This window comes from Telmatherina bonti, assembly GCF_933228915.1.
Source record: "Telmatherina bonti genome assembly, chromosome: 13".
NCBI lineage: Eukaryota > Metazoa > Chordata > Actinopteri > Atheriniformes > Telmatherinidae > Telmatherina > Telmatherina bonti.
This window is the reverse complement of record NC_136611.1, coordinates 20,352,709-20,369,700: the sequence shown is the minus strand read 5'-3', so window position 1 is coordinate 20,369,700 and position 16,992 is coordinate 20,352,709. Positions and strand designations below refer to the sequence as shown.

At 35.8% G+C, this 16,992-nt stretch overlaps 1 protein-coding gene across 1 annotated transcript; it reads right to left on the bottom strand.

Moving 5' to 3' along the window:
- Positions 1 to 1,649: 1,649 nt before the first annotated feature.
- On the bottom strand, positions 1,650 to 13,323 carry aifm3 (AIF family member 3; the record flags this gene model as incomplete). Its single annotated transcript, XM_079251116.1, has 18 exons — positions 1,650 to 1,758; positions 1,905 to 1,980; positions 2,159 to 2,253; positions 2,367 to 2,488; positions 2,583 to 2,659; positions 2,743 to 2,806; positions 3,664 to 3,735; positions 3,981 to 4,096; positions 5,037 to 5,167; positions 5,264 to 5,355; positions 5,436 to 5,522; positions 5,856 to 5,968; positions 6,879 to 6,975; positions 7,063 to 7,107; positions 7,214 to 7,323; positions 7,400 to 7,509; positions 8,268 to 8,481; positions 13,293 to 13,323. 18 exons carry the CDS (start codon positions 13,321 to 13,323, stop codon positions 1,650 to 1,652), a joined length of 1,761 nt encoding a protein of 586 aa, XP_079107242.1.
- Between the last annotated feature and the right edge of the window lie 3,669 nt (positions 13,324 to 16,992).

Genomic DNA, 16,992 nt, shown 5'->3' with positions numbered 1-16,992 from the left:
TGCAAATGCTTTTTCTGAACATTTAAATTCAGTACATTTGAAAATCTTTTAAAAATAATTGTGAATTGTTTAAGTCTTTGTGGTTGATTTCTATGTATAATGTGTAATGGGGTACTTTAAAGAAATGCTCGTGGGTAAAACGTGTTCACAACTTTGACTATTTTTGTTACTTCTTTATGATTTCAAATTACTATTAGTCTATTAAAACTATTTTGAATGCAATTTCTTAAATATTTTATATTAATTTCATCATATTCTTTTTCTACATGATTTTTATTCTTTATGTATCTTTGAGTTAGTGATTTTTATTTTAAAATTAAAACCCAAATACATTTTTACTTTTTAGCTTCAAAATAAGGTTTTTGTTAATAGATATCACTGCTCTTTTTTCCCAGTCAGCAGATTTACATCAAAAGCAATCAAATTGTTCATCAGTCAGGTAAAAGAACATTGTGTTATTGCTTGTGTACAACCTCAATTACAATAAAGTTGGGACACTGTAAAATGTAAATAAAAATAGAATGCAGTGATTTGCAAATGTCATAACCCCACATTTTATTTCAAATAGAACATTTGGTATCAAATGCTAAAACTAAGACATTCTACAATTTTATGGAAAAAAGGTCATTTAAAATTTGATGGCAGCAACAAATCTTAATAAAAAATGTTAGAATAGGGTCATGTTTACACTGTGTTTCATCCTCTCTTCTTTTAGCTACCTGTAAACATCTGGGAAGTGAGGAGACCAGTGTCTGGTGATTCAAAAGCGAATGTTGTCCTGTTCCTGTGTGATGCAGGACTCTAGCTCCTCAGCAGTCATGTGTCTCTTTTTGTTTCATGACGCTCCAATTTTTTTCTGTTGGAGGACCTGGATTCTCCTTAAATGAAGCCATGCTGTTGTGATGGATGCAGTATATTGTTTAGTATTGTCTTGCTGAATTATGCAAGACCTAACCTGAAAGAGATGTTATCTGAGTGGGAGAAAATGTTGCATCAATGTTACAACATCAATGATGCTTTTATAGATGGACGAACTGCCTACACTAATGCAACCCAACTCCATCAGAGATTTGGATTTTTTACTGTTTGCTGTTCCCTCTTCTCCTTGCAGAACCTGGAGATCTTAAAGCATCCAGTTTTTAACTTAGGCTTTACCACATGTGCACAGAGATTCCTCTTGATTTTCTGTATTGTTTGACTATATTGTACACTGTCAATTCATGAATATCTACCCATCCTTATGTCTATGAGGCTGTGCCTCTGTGCTTGTTTTATACCCAGTCATATGACTGCCCTGTACCACTTAACCCTCTTAGTTGTCAAATGCTGTTACAGTTTTTTTTATGTCAGTTACTTTTTGAGCCTGTTGTTGCCATGGTTCCCACTTTTTTTTTTTTTAGATGTGTTGCTGCCATCAAATTCAAAATGATCAAACATTTTCCTAGAAAATGTCTCAGTTTTAACATCTTTCATGTTAATGAGATTTGTAAATTATTGCATTTGTTTTTTATGTAAAATTCACACAGATTTCCAATATTGTTGGAGTTGTTCATACTTTTAATACTGTTTTCTGAATGATAAAGTTTAACTTGCTTTTAATGGCAATAACTGCTATTTTAACCATGACAACATTTAAATCTCAAAAGGACTTACTCCACATCTCGCTTCTTAATAGTCTTTCCAGATCCTAAAACCTCTGCCACTCGAGATACAATGGGATCGTAGTTCATGCTGGCGACAGCAACCACTTCCTCACTTCTAGAAGTGGACGAGAAGAAGAAACCACCAGCAAGAACCGTCATAAAAATTACCCAAACACAAATAAGGACTGAAATTGACTGTCAAACACACACAAGTACACTCACACATCCTGACATCAAATATCCAAAGTAAATAAATGTTACCTGGTATAAAATGCTACAAATCGCAGTTCATCCAGATCTCCTTGGATGATGACATCATCAAATCCATCTCCATAACCTCCACAAAAAGAAATCAAGTAGGATTTTAGTCTTTTAACTTTCCTCTGCTGGATGGCAGTGTTGTAACAACTCTTCACAGTGTCCTTTTCAGCCTCTGGTCCCTCCCTCCCCCCATACCTTCCTCATAATGCAAATTCACTAAAATCTCAGGATGCAGGCAACACAGGCCTTCTTACCTGCATAGCGAATGGTCTTCCCAAACATGGCCGACCAGAAGTAAGGCACAGTTTTAATCTCAGTGGCTCTGCCCATCATGCTGAGAGCTGCCACCCTGCCTGCCAGCGATGATGAAAACAAGAAATTATCTTGTGTTTGTCCTCAAGCATACCCATCAAGTTGAACAAACAGCCATTTACATGTAGTCTGGGAGAAGCTGCCTCACACTCACCGTGCACATGAGCCATCTGCCAATGAGGAATGTTCACCTTCTTGTTGTTGCGCGGTGGGAAAGGAAACATCACTACATCACCGCCAGCAAATGTTCCTTCAACATTTGTCTGCATCATCTGGGGGGGGGGGGTTCAGAGAGCAAAAAGTTAATAACAAAACCACAAAATGGAACAAAAGCACTTTGATGCAGATTTCTGGATTTATGAAGACCTTATTCACGGTGATAAAGCCCTTGGAGTCCAGATGAATGCCACTTTGTTTCAAAAAACCTGTTGCAGGAATACTTCCTGCAGAAGGAGACATGCAAACAGGTTAATACAGAACTGGTGAAAAGGTGTGAAAGTTTATTTTGCTTTCTGCTCCACATCACCTGCTCCGATGACACACACATCTGCTCGCAGGACTTTCCCACTCTTTAGTACAACCTCTTTTAGCTGTGTAAGAGGATACAAATAATGTTCATTTACTGGTGTATACACTGATTAAGACTTCTCAAACTACATCTAAAGTATTTATTAAGGTCCAGAATTTATATTTTTCAGTGAGTTTTTTTTAAGAATTGGGTTTCCCAATATACAGAAAAAATACTATTTTAAAGGTTAAAACAGCGTTGGTCATTTCATGTGTGGCACTGGACCATTTTTCCACCTCTGAATGTTAATTACTCTGAATGTTTTCCAATATAAATGCAAATGAACCAGTTTTTCTTATCAGAATATTTCAGTAAAATGTTCCAGGTCATTGAACTTGCATAACAGTAAAAAGTCACCTCCTCCAACCACTCACTCTTTCTTGAAGCTTGTTTTATTGAAGGTTTTGTTATTTATATTGTTCTATATGAACATGGCAGCATAAATCCATAAGATGGCTACAAAGTTTAAACCTATATTTTTTATTGTTTTGGTGTATTTATGTAGAGCTTCGCCATGGTGTTTAGTACTATCAGCGCACACTCCACACCCCTTAATACCGCAGGTATAGAAAAATGAACGGATGTATGTATTTAAATATCTGAGCATTTTCTCTGTTGGCAATTTTAATTATGTTGAAATTACTTTATACATTTCTGATGCTGACTTCATCAATGTGAAAGAGAATCCATAGATAATTAAAAATCATTTCATGTAGCAAAAACCATCATTCTTTGGTTGACATGTATTATGACTTTTACACATATTTACCCAGGTAATTTATGGTATTTATTTGTGTAATTTTATCATACAAACATTAAAGCAGAGAGAATAATGCATCCAAACATCATGTCATGCTGTTTCTCTCACTTTCTGAATACCTGTCCATGATGACCAATCATCTCCGACACCTCGTTCAACATGTAAAACTTCACCCTGTTTGCCTCAAACAGCTGAAACAATGAGCATATCATAGTTACAGAATGCACATTAAAATTTCCTTGTGCCTCAATGAACAATTACTGTTAATGATAAGAACTCTCCTCTCCTCTGTGCTGCAGTATTGATCAGAAATAAAAATGTGATTTGCATTTTAACTAATAGCTTCCTCTCAATAAGAATGCTGACATTGTTTTTCTGGGGGTGCTTTGTTGTTCTAAAAAAGAAATGCATGATTTCCCTGGAGTGTACCTTTTACCTTCATTATGGCTTTCCCTACTTTTTCCCCAAGAGCTTTTTTAAAGGGGACGGCCTCAATCCCAATGACAGAGACTGAGTGAGCCTTGTCAGTCAGAGCTGCAGCCACCTCCATGCCTGTCAACACAGTAATTACATAACAATTAAAACAGAGTGATATAAAATGGAGATAGTCAGAGGAATGGGTAAGTGGAGTAAATAAAAAGAGTAAAAACTGTTCATCCTGTTTCATTGTGCATGCATGTTAAAAATGGTATGCAGGTAAAATGTTGATATTAAATTATCAGAATTATTTTTGCCTCATTGCTTCTTTTTTTTTATGTTTAACTTTTTGAGCAGATAAAAAACAAGTGGTGATATGGGCATGATTATCAAAGTGTTGCATCACAGCACCATGTTATGAATGGTTCTCATGATCGATTTAGGATCTTATCTGTTCAATATCATTTTGGGTTTTTGGTTTCACAATGTTTTCAGATTGCCTTCACTAAAATTAAGTAGTTTAAACTTTGCCTTTGCAATATGTGCAGAATGAACGGCAAATGGCAAATATACATACATGCATACATGCATGTAAATAGGCATGAACCATCTGTACACTCTGTGTGTATAAATATATATGTGTATATATATATATATATATATATATATATATATATATATATATATATATATATATATATATATATTTTTTTTTTTTTTTTTTTTTTTATTTTTTTTTTTTTTTTTTCATGCTATTCATTTGTTTAATTTTACCTAATAAGAGAAATGTTCCACAACATTTTAAAAAAACTTTTTCCTTGCATATCTGATATATCATCTTTATAATGCAGTAAATTAAAGTAGTTGTAGTTTTAAATCTATTTACATGTTTTTATTTCTTTTTCTTTTTTTTTTTTGCACTTATTACACACTTGCACTTAATATATTTTCTGGAGAATTCTTTGGTGACATTTCTTGATAGATGTTTCTAATATTTTCTGATAATAATATTCACTAACTGGTGAGTGACTTTAAACAAATGAGGACATTATTTAGCCCAGTGCTTTTGTCTTACCAACAAATGATGATCCCACAATCACTGCATTCTTGTTGTTAGCAAGTCTTGCTATGCTGTTAGCATCTTCAGGTGTCCGAAGGTGGAACACATTCCTGACGTCTTTACCCTTATAGTTCATTGGCTTTGGTCTTTCAAGCAGTGAAATAGAAGCATTCATATGTCATGTTAAGTATTTAAAAACTCAGCGTCATGTGGATCAAGAAGGAATTAATGATTTTTGTTACTTGCTTCCTGTAGCAATAAAGAGCTTCCTGTACTCCATCCTCAAGCCATCTTCAAAGGTCACTGATCGAGTCTTCACATCTATTGCCACAACCTGAAACAAATATTGCGAACTTTCTGAGTCATAAATGTTGGATCGTTATGCAATTTCTTTCAGAGGTCTCCATGTCTCACCTCTTTCTCTGTGAACAGTTCTATGTCATGGTCCTGCAGGAAATCTGTGGAGCGCAATCTCAGCTGCTCTGCTGTGCTGTCTAAGGACTAAAGGTAAGCAACTGAGAATAAACACGAGTACTTCGACCAAAATAAAAAAAAATCCTCTCAGAAATTTAGTCTGAACCAGACTAAAAAATATTATTCTAAGATCACAACCCAAAACAAGTTAATGATAACCCTACTATTTATCTTTTTTCACTCCCAGTTATTTACATCTGCATTTCCTTCAGTTTGTTTGCTGCAAAGTGAGTTAGCTGTTCCCCATGAAGCTCATGTTTTAACACCACTGACCCCAACAGCATTACGAGAGTTGGTTACATAACTTTCTTGGCAAAGCAACTAATGTTTTAGTGTTTGTGGACAGGTCTGTTTACAAACCTTACTCAGTTTAGGCCTGTCATATGGAGGATGCCTGTCCACTGTGCACATAACAATGCGGTCAGTAAAGCCCTCTTGCCTCAGAGTCTCTGCACACACCAGACCTGCTGGACCTGCCAAAACATTCACTACTTTACCTACTGAGATGTCTTTGAAAATGAGAACCTTAAAGAAACATGCTTGATTTTAATGGTCAGCTAAGACGTTAAACAAGCCGGTAACACTTTACAATAATGCTACAAGTCATGTACTTAAGTAATGCGTAACTCATGATGAACTAATGCATTTATTAATGAAGACTTTATCATGAAATTATGTTGCTCATCATCAACGAATGTTGATTTCAATGTTGATCCATGTGATTCATCATCAAATAAATACATAAATTCACTGTTAATCCATCAATATGCCAACAAATTTTCCAGTTTAGATACAAATATATGATCTATTTACCTGATCCTGTTTTGTTTTGTTTTTACCCAAGTCCACTTGGGTAAACATGGATAGGTACTAAAAAGCGTTTAGAGTGACTTAAAAATGCTGCATTAATGCAGTACATTTAACAGAGATATACACTGATATATATGAAATGTTTTATATAAAATACATAACTCCTTTAAACACAACAAAACAAATAATAAACCTACAAGAAATCTTTTTTAATAGTCACTCAAAACACTTTTACATATCCATGTTCACCCAAGTGAACTTCTTTTAGTGTGTCTTGCATAAAATAAAAATTAAAAAACAAATCAATGGCAGGGAATTAGATGATATGCATCTAAATGAGCAAATATGTCGCCATATAATTGATGATCAATTAGAGGTCAAGTAATCACATGAATCAAGATTGAAAGCAGCATTAGTTCATGATGAGCAACATGAATTCACGATAAAGTCTTTATTAATAAATGCATTAGTTCATCATGAGTTACACATTACTTAAGTATTTGATTTGTACCATTATTGTAAAGTGTTGCCAACAAGCCATCAATGTAGTGTTAAAAAACGTAGCACACCAACCTGAGCCAATGATGAGAACATGGCTGAAGCCTGAGCTGGAGTTAATGACAGCTGAACATCGGGCCATTGGTTTTGATCTTTTCTGTGACTGAAGAGCCTGAAAATGTTAAAAGAAAGATCATTAGTGCATCAGGAGCTCCACTTACTTCTGTGTAAAAATTCCATTGCTTCTTTTTGTTGTTACCTGCTTGTTTGCACGAATGATCACCTTGTCCTTTTCAACTCTGACCTAGAGCAAACAGGCACGATCCATGTGTACACTTTTTTATACTGCTTAAAAGCATGATAAGGCAGGAAATGTGTTACAAGACACCACGGAAGGCATGGAAGGTCACCTGAAAGGTTGGCAGACTGTCCAGACCAGGGAAGTCCTCAATGTCTCCTGTTGCTATGTTGAAACAAGCTCCATGCCAAGGACAGCGTATATGTCCTTTTGAGAGCACACCTTGAATAACAGAAAGTAAGTTTGCTTTTGTATTTTTTTTTTTATAAGAATCTTAATCAGAAAAGAAAATATTTACCTTTGACCAGGGGTGCACCATAGTGAGGACATTTGTGTGCCATGGCAGAGAATTCCCCGTGGTCTTTGATTAACAAAGCTCTGCCACTCCCCAAGTCAACCTCTCGCATCCTGTCAAACACACCACCCAAAAAATGTGTGTATGCTCATGGTTATTTTATACTAAAGGCACAAAAACAAAGGAAAACTTTCTGCAATTCTGCCGGGGAAGCAGTTTATTTAAAAACTGGAATTTAATTGTTTTTGAAAAACAACTGCCTATTTCGGAAATAAGCAAGTTTGCAAAACTTGGGTGACTGTTGAAACAGTTTTTTTGTTGTAGTTTTCTCTTTTCTGCATCTCAAAGACATCTTTGGATTTGCATTGGGTTTTTTGTACAGATTAAATATTTGTATTTTAAAGATTTGAATGAATTTAACTACAAAATGTGTTTACAAACAAGATGTTTCTGTTTGGACATGCTGATGTTATGACAGAATCGCTTATGTTTTTTGTAGTGCTGCATGGTGTTTTAACGGTTATGTAGAGACTTCGGTAACGATTTTCCAAAGCTTGCAATGTTATTGTATTTCAAATCTACCTGCCTTATCCCATATAGAGTAGTAATTGGCTGAACCTCTGTTTTACAGTTTGTGTTTGCTGCTGAACAAACACATTCAAATTAATGTATGCATACTCTCCTCACTTGTGAGCTCATATTTGTATTTTTCCATCTAACTCCAAGGAGCAAATGTATATCCTAGCATTTCCTATTTCATAAAGTAGACATGAATAAATTTTAAACATCAAAAGCACACGGCTTATTGATTTCTATGTGTGGCTACATGTGCAGGATAATAAATAACAGCACTTTTTAAAAATTTTCTTACTGTCCATTTTCCAGGTCTTTAACGTGACACACAGATGCCTCCACGTAGTCTCGTGGCTTGTGGTTGAACGGGAGTGGAGTGGAGTCATCATCGGAGCCGTGACCTAGGGCCCCGTTAGGTCTGCAGTCGGCAAAGGGACTCGCTTTACCATTAGGAGACAGGCCATCCACCTCTTTTTCTTTGTCCAGGAGGGAGAGTTCCACTTTAACTTCAACTGCACAACACAGATATGTCTTTCTCAGAATCTATTTAATCGTTTCTACCTAAACACCTCTAGTGTAATTATTTATACTTCACAGCTTCTGCTAGCAGTCAGCTAATGTGTTGAGTTTTTAAAAATAAAGCTTGTTAATCTGTTTATGAAATATGTTTATGATGTCTTGGCATATAAAGCTGTCCACGGTAAATTGGCTTCAGGAATTAATATAGGGACAAGATAATTTTGCCAGAACAGCTTCTAACTCAAAATGTCCAGATTCAGAGGTTTAAAAAAAAAACAAAAAAAAACAATATTATATCATCATAGATTTAAATATACAAATAGCTAACACAGGTTGCTCCCATTAGAGATAATGCAAATTTCTTATATAACTTCATTAGCTTCATATTGTTGTCAAAAGGTTTGTTTCCGGGGTCTAAATAAGACATGCCATCTATTAAGATCATGAAAATTGATAATGGTATTCGCTTCAAATATACATAAGCGTATCAGCAAGAGGCTGGTGACTGGGTGGACTATTAGGCTTTGAAGTGTTTTTCTATGGTGAGTGACTGTTTGGCTTGGTGGAGGTCAACGCTCTCAAAGTGCTTCTTGTTCTTTTATTTTTACTCAGTGCATGATCTCTGTCTTTCACTGGTGTTCTGGAAGAGAAATGTCTTTCCATTTAGAGAAATGTTCAAAACCTTTTCTTAAACTGAGTCTGATTTAACCTTACCTGAAGCAAATAAAAACAGGAATTACAGTTAAAAGTACAGAGGCAATCATTTCCGCTATTTTCTGTACCATTTCTCTTTCTTTTTCTTTTCATTATCTATCTATCTATCTATCTATCTATCTATCTATCTATATATATATATATATATATATATATATATATATATATATATATATATATATATATATATATATATATATGCTGCCAAGTTTGACCAAAATGTTAGGAAAGAGTGATACAAGTACAAAGAAAGCATTCTTCCATGTCTAGGAAAGCAGCAATTGATTTCAAGAGTGTATTGTTAATTTACTTCTTTAAAATATAAAATTTTCCTTGATAGCACATGATGTGCTGCTGTTGGCTCTTTATTTGTGAACATTAAGAAATGGTTGTGTAACTCCCTTTTCACTGCTGCAAGCTTTATCTGTTCGGCTGGAAAAATGTGCTGATCATCCGGTTCTTACACAGTAATCTGGCTGGAATTTTCTCCTGCTGTGCAAGTCTTAATTAAAATAATGGAAAATCATAATAGTGAGTGCAACTGCAGAAGAAAGGAAAGAGAAAGCTTTCCAACGGCTATAGAGAATCCCCCAATGCTGCTCTGATGCCATGGTCTTAATGAGATGTTAACTTTCAGATGGGTCATGTCATGAGTACAAATTATTTATCTTGTTAAGTATGAAAAAAAAAAACTTTTCAGTCGTGCTTTTAAAGTGTTAAAAAGATTTAGACAGCATTTTATCAATCATAAGCACTGGGTGTTTTGACGCTTATATTATCATTTCACCTCCTTATGGTTCTTTTTTTCTGCATTTTTATGCAAATGAAGTGTGTGGCGTCTTAAAGCCCCTTTTTGCTGAAATTCTGTCATGGTGCCAATTTCCTCTCACTTACACTCCAATAAAGACACAGTCATGCAGTGCGCATTGTATATCTAAAGTATAGCTATCATCATTACCACATTATATCTCAGTTCAAGCTTCAGATAATAAAAAATGTATTTTAATGGCTGGCTTAATGTGCTAACATGATCTTTTCAAATTTCCAATCATAGACTTAATATGGTTAAGACTTGAGGATTTAATCAATATTTTAATGGTTGTCCAAGCCGATTGTTTTGGGTCTTGCCAAACTTCCAATCACAATATGTTGTTAAAATATTAAATGGGGTTAAATACCACTTGCATGTGTATTAAAAGCAAAGAACTGCTCTTCTTTGTTGTCTCTTGTTTAAGCTGAACAAATGAAAAATTGTTCTTCCTTTTGTTTCGCCACACAATTATTTTCTATCAATCATTTGAAATGTATGTTTGCCAGCGCAGGGCAAACACACCCTGACTGACAAGTTGTTCAGAAGCGTTACCTGATCACTATTTGACAGTAAAATTTTTACTCATCAAGTCTTTTGGAGGACTTACAGATCACTTCCATGAGCAGCTTCATGAGCTGTAATGACAATATAATGATAACTTGGTCTTGGACTGCAGGCTGTCTAATCAATTGATAACTCCAGCATAAACAGGATCAATATAAATGGGGAGTTATTCTTTGAAGCATTTATTATGAGTAACTTATGCCAAATAAAGGACATGCAGGGAAGCAATGCAGGGTTTATCATGTCAAAACACACTTCGACATAGAAGAGGACTGAATCAGTGACTTTCCTACTAAGAGCAACCACTGCCTTGTGTGTGTGTGTGTGTGTGTGTGTGTGTGTGTGTGTGTGTGTTTCAGCATGTAATATATAATCCTTTGGAGAGAAGAGAGCACTGAGAGCATTTACATTCCTCCCACATAAGACACAGCATTATAAACACAGGAGGCTAGAAGAATGTTTGAAGCAAGATCTGGAGGCAGCTGCTGTAAAAAATATTTAAACTGACCATGAAAATATTTCAAAGCTAAAAAACATTTTACATATAATACTGTTAATATATGTTTAAGCATTATAACTAAAAAAATTTCTTCGACACAGCTACATCAACTGCAGCATTCTTAAAAAAAATTATAAATTGCAGTGGATTTCAGTATGAAAAGCCACAAAATTCAGTTCAGTTCAGTTCAGTTCAGTTCAGTTTAGTTTAGTTTAGTTCAGTTCAGTCAATTCATTCATTCATTCATTCATTCATTCATTCATTATCCTAACCGCTTAGTGCAATGAAGGGTCATGGGGAAGCTGGAGCCTATCCCAGCAGTCTTTGGGTGAAAGGCAGGGTAAATTCAGTTCAATTCAATTCAGTTCAATAGACATACTTTATTAATCACTACAGGGAAATGTATTTTGTAAAAGGCCTTTTTCTTTTTTAATTAAAAACCATCAGACTTAATGAGAAAAAGAAAGTGCCTTGTTTCGGATGCTGCAGGCTGCTGGCAGGAATGAGCTCTGGTACCTTCCTGTTTTCACACTCACCTCACACTGAACACACTCTGTTTCTTCACTATGTTGTTTAGAGCAGTGTTTTTTAACCACTGTGCCGTGGCACACTACCACTACCACTGCCGTAAGAGATCATCAGGTGTGCCATGAGAAATTATCCAATTTCACCTAATTGGTAAAAATTAGCTCTGTGTTCACCCAAACAGGCCCAGGTGAAAGATCATAAAATTCCTTTTCTTATGTTTATCTGATTTCTATTAAAGACACTTTCACAAGTTGGACTTTATATTATAAATATAGGCTTTTTTTTTTTTTAAATATAAAAACATTGTTGGTTTGTGCTGTGCCTCGGGATTTTTTCAGTGAAAAAAGTGTACCTTAGCTGAAAAAACGTTGAAAAACACTGGTTCAGAGGATGTGAAGAATTGTCCATTAATTTCAGCAGCTTGTGCGTTCCTGGACAATCAACTTCAGCTGCGCCAGAGTTGTCCCCAGCACAGAATCGGCCTTCTTAAATACTTTATCCAGTCTCTTGCAGGTGCGGATCCTGTTGCCACAGATGGCTACAAAGCTGATTCATAGAAGTATACAATATTTAATGATGTCAGTTTTCTTGAGCAGTACAGTCTAGTCTGTCCCTTCTTGAAGATGACCTCTGTGTTGCATTTCCAGTTTAGTCTGTTGTCTCGCTGAATTCTGAGGAACTTGTATTCCTGCACCACCACTTCTAGTAGGATGTAGATGGCGTTAGGTTTACTTTTTTTTCTCCTAAAATCAACAATAATTTCTTTAGTTTTGTAGATATTCAGGAGGAAGTGTGTTTCTGCACCAGCTTACAAACTGACAGATCAGCTCTCTGTTCTCAGTTACTTGCCCATCACCGTTACACCCCATCACCACTACCGCAGAGTCATTAGAGTATTTCTGCAGATGACAGGACTCAGAGCCTAATTGAAAGGTGTACAGTATGAACAGAAATGGTCAGATTACAGGCCCTTGTGGTCCTCCAGTATTACTGACCACCATCTCAAACACACAACTTTCCCGTCTCACAAACTGTGGTTTGTTAGGTTGTTATAAATCCAGGTGGTTGTGGAGGTATCTACCTGGAATTAGTTAAGTTCTCACATAACAGAGCAGGTTAAATTGTATTAAAAGCACTTGAAAAAAATCAAAGAACATGATCATCAAAATGGTGCAGATGAGAGTGGGCTTTCTGAAGCAGGAAAATGACGGCGTCAATGCCAAGCTCATTACAATAAGCAAACTGTAATGCTTCCTGGAAGGTGTTCACTTCTTATTTAGGTGAGCTAATAACAGTCTTCAGAAGACTTGAATGATGAGGCATTAGGGCAACTGGTCTGTTGTCTTTTGGTTCAGATGGTTTGGATTTTTTTTTGGTACTGGATCACAGCAGGATGTTTTCCACGACACAGGAAATTAAATTTAATCATTTCTTTGAATATTGCAGTGATAACATTTTTCCCATAAATGTTTTCATGCTTTTTTTTAATTTGCATTATTATTTTTTTCTTTCATGGCTTTTGACACTTAATTTATTATGACAAAATTTGGTTTCATCTTGATATTGGAAAACTTTCAACTGTACGACCTGGTCACACTGCATTATGTGTTTCTGTTTTATCTTCCCAAGTCAAGTTGCCTGGTTGAATTAATCCACCGCAATTCAAGTTAAAGATGCTTATTTCTCACCTGGTTTGGGTTTGGAGAAGCATCCTCCCATGGTGGGCCAGGAGAGAGGGAGGGAGGGGGGAGAGGGAGGGGAGCTGTGGTCAGATCTTTGCGCTGTGCTGCGTGGTGGGGCAGGAACAGTAATGCAGAACAGGCAGTATGAGAACCTGCAGGTCCAAGATGGCCATCCCACAAATCAGTTCCTCCACATAGTCTGCCAGAACAAGAAGAAACATAGTCTGCAACATATGCACTGATGAAATCAATTTAGAGTCTTCATTACCACCAGGTTGGCCACGATCCGGCAGCACAATTTATCACTATCCAGTGGTAATGAAGAGGTTAAATGAAAAATACTTGTGCAATTGATGGAATTGAACTGCCCATCAATGTGCAAAGATACAATTTGAAAAATAGGTTTATGGCTTTAATATTCAAAAAGTAAGAATGTTTTTTTAATGAAAATAGTCACTCCAGTTTAACATTTTAGTCCTTTAATCATCTCATTTACACTCTCAAATCCAATGCCACTGAATTAGCCTCACAAACAAAAGACACCATCTGTGTGTTATCCCAAATATTTCAGTAATCTATTTCAGATTGTAGTGGGGAAAAATGCAAACCAAACCAATGCTTGAGTGTATGTCTATGTGACAGGTTAGTGCTTGTCACAGGGAAATAATGATGGCAATCAAGATCATTTCCACACATGCTGTTACCTTTGTTCATGCATATTGCATGGGAAACTTGTAAACATTAACAGCACTCCAAAACCTATTAACTTTCTCATCACACTGTGCTTTAAGGAGAGAAAGGCCCCTTGAGTTTCAAAACACCCCCCGCCCCCTACCTACTTGTTTTGTTGCCCTCACATTTTTGCTAGCTCTGGTATTTTACACACAAACTGTAGTCAGCTCCTCACACAGCTCTGACCACTATTAATCTGAGCACACACAGGGGCCGATGTATGGATGGGTTGTAGTCAATGTGATGTAACCCATCACCAAATTATCCTTTTTGAGGTACAACCATAAGGCCGCTTAATATTCTGAACACATCCTAATGTCCTTGAACTTCAGGGGGGAAAAAAAGTGTGATGTGCTGAATGGAGAGCTGCTTTGAAAAAGTTCCTGAGGACAAATGAGAAATGGAAAGAACGCTCTAACTTTGCAGCTAAAGTTGAGTTGTAGTGGCTAAAGTATGCATTTGTTTGAAAAGGATGACAGTAACAATGTACATAAACTCAAATAATCTGTATAATTTTAGCCACTTGTTTTTACATTCATGCATTTTAATATATTTTAAGGAAATGAAGAACATTTCTGCTGCATTATTGTTTATCAGTGGCAGGTGTTTTGACTGATTATCTCTCATAAAAGTAGCCTGAGTTTTTAGATGGTTTTAATTTCAATAAATGCTAAAAGATGAAGGTGAAATTAAAATAAGTTTTTATTCGAGATTTTAATTTCTTCTCTCCTTTTTTATAAATCAATTCATAGTACCTCATATTTATCATATTACTAAATGTAAAACTAAACACATGACAATGTGACACATGACACCTATTGTTATTCAGGTAATTATGACATTTTTAAAATAATTCATTGCTATTGTTGACTTTTAGGTTAGTGGCGTTAGAGACTGACTGTCACCTTTTATTTCCACTAGGCTATTGACTTATTTTTTTACATATGTTAAAATCTAACTGAACTGTGCGAATGGTGTAAATTCATAATTTTATAAAGGAGACATGCTCAGTGAAAGGAGCTGATCAATTGCTTAGAATGAATTACTGTAAGATTAACAAGTTATGACAGTAAACCAAACTGATGATTGAACAATTTCCCCATAGCCTTTAATAGCCTCTAACTGGCAAATACATGCCACCTAAATGTGTACCTGGTGCCATGTGTCATATTTTATATGTACAGTTTCTGAGACCTACCACAAGGCTACCATATGGGGGGGGGGGGGGGGGGGGGGGGGCTTTACTCAAAACTGTGTTTTATTAAACATGATACTTGTCTTCTACCCCCTGGTGAATACCTTTTGCACTACAATAATTCTGACATCACACTGTACATACACCAAACAATTATGCAAATTATTTTAAGCAATTTATTTATTTTCATTTTGTTAGAGGTCTATATAAAGACTTAGATTACAAAAATGACATTTATTGTTCTTTTATTTTTTGTTTCAGGTATTGAAGTGTTAACTAACGTGTTGCCTTCATCACAGAGACGGGTTTCGTTTTGGATGGCAGAAATACACTACCACTCCACCATTAAATCTATTGGGGAAATGTGTCCAAACTTTTTACTGGCATTGTAGGTGAACCTGAGTTCAGCTAACTTAAACTGGATGGAAAAATTTTGATAAAAGCTCAATTGTATTCAATTTGTCAAGCATATGTTGGAGGGGTTCAAAGCATCTCAGAAAACAGATCCATGCCTAAGGGATCGAAGGGCAAATTCAATGATCCTTTACAGCGGGATGTGCACTTCTGTATTTTAATTACATACACTCAGTGGTTAAAGTTTTCTGAAGACCATCTCTAAAGGTTCAAAGGCCCAGCACAGACTCAAAAAAATCTGCTAAAGGGCAGAGTGGACCCTAGATAGGAGCTTAGGGTCACCATCAATAGCTGCCTCATTCTTTCATTTGGTAGCATAACAAACTTTATTAGAGACAACTGGCATTATTGGCTGTACTGCTAAATAGTTACCACTGATTCATTCCCTCTTCTTTGACCTTAAAGTCAACAGATCAAACTCATCATTATCTGGCCATACCCAGATAGGTTTATGCAGTTAACTTAGTCCACATCAAGAATATAACTGAAAATAGTGCTACAGGAATCTTAAGAAAAAAAACAATCAGCACTGTTAACCCTGTTCTAATCTGGGATCTTGTTGTCATCTATGGATGATGTGTGTGCAGGTATTTATGTGTGTATGCATGTGTATGTATTTATACTTATATATTTATTTTTGGATTGCCTTTTTTAAATCTCTGTTTTTGCACTGGTAAGGCTTGCCCTTCCAATTTTATTGTACTCACCTTTATAATGACAATAAAGGTTTATTCTATTCTATTCTATTCTATTCTATTCTATTCTATTCTAGTCTAGTCTAGTCTAGTCTAGTCTAGTCTAGTCTATTCTATTTTATTCTATGAACCCTCAGCACAGCAAAGCAGAAAACAGATTTTATTTTCTAATTTTATAAACTTGGAGATTGTATTTAATCATTCATGTTTTAGTTATTATAACCGCATTTTCTGTGATGTGAAGCCTTTTTCTGGTCTGTAAATCTTACACTGCTGAGTCATGCTTTTGGAACAAGTAGCAACATATCTATCAGCCCTGCAGACACAATTGAAGTTTTGAAGTGAGAATCTCTCTAAATACACAACAATTCCTCTCCCAAACATGAAGCCACACTTGAAAATTTGTCTCTCCCATGTTGTCTCTTAAATAATTTGGCAGCACTGAAATTTTGATGAACAGCACATTGGATTGCTGAGAGGCTACCATACTGGATTTTCAGCAAACCCAAGATAATTTGTGGAAAAAAAAAAAGAAGAAAAAAAGTAGGTTAAGCAGATTTGGTCCTCACAACATATGACGCAGATCCCGCGCTCCACTGTTAGGCTTGTCCCCAAGCAGCGCTGATAATCCTGCCTGCAAACAAGCTGTCAGTTTCACTACAAATGTTTT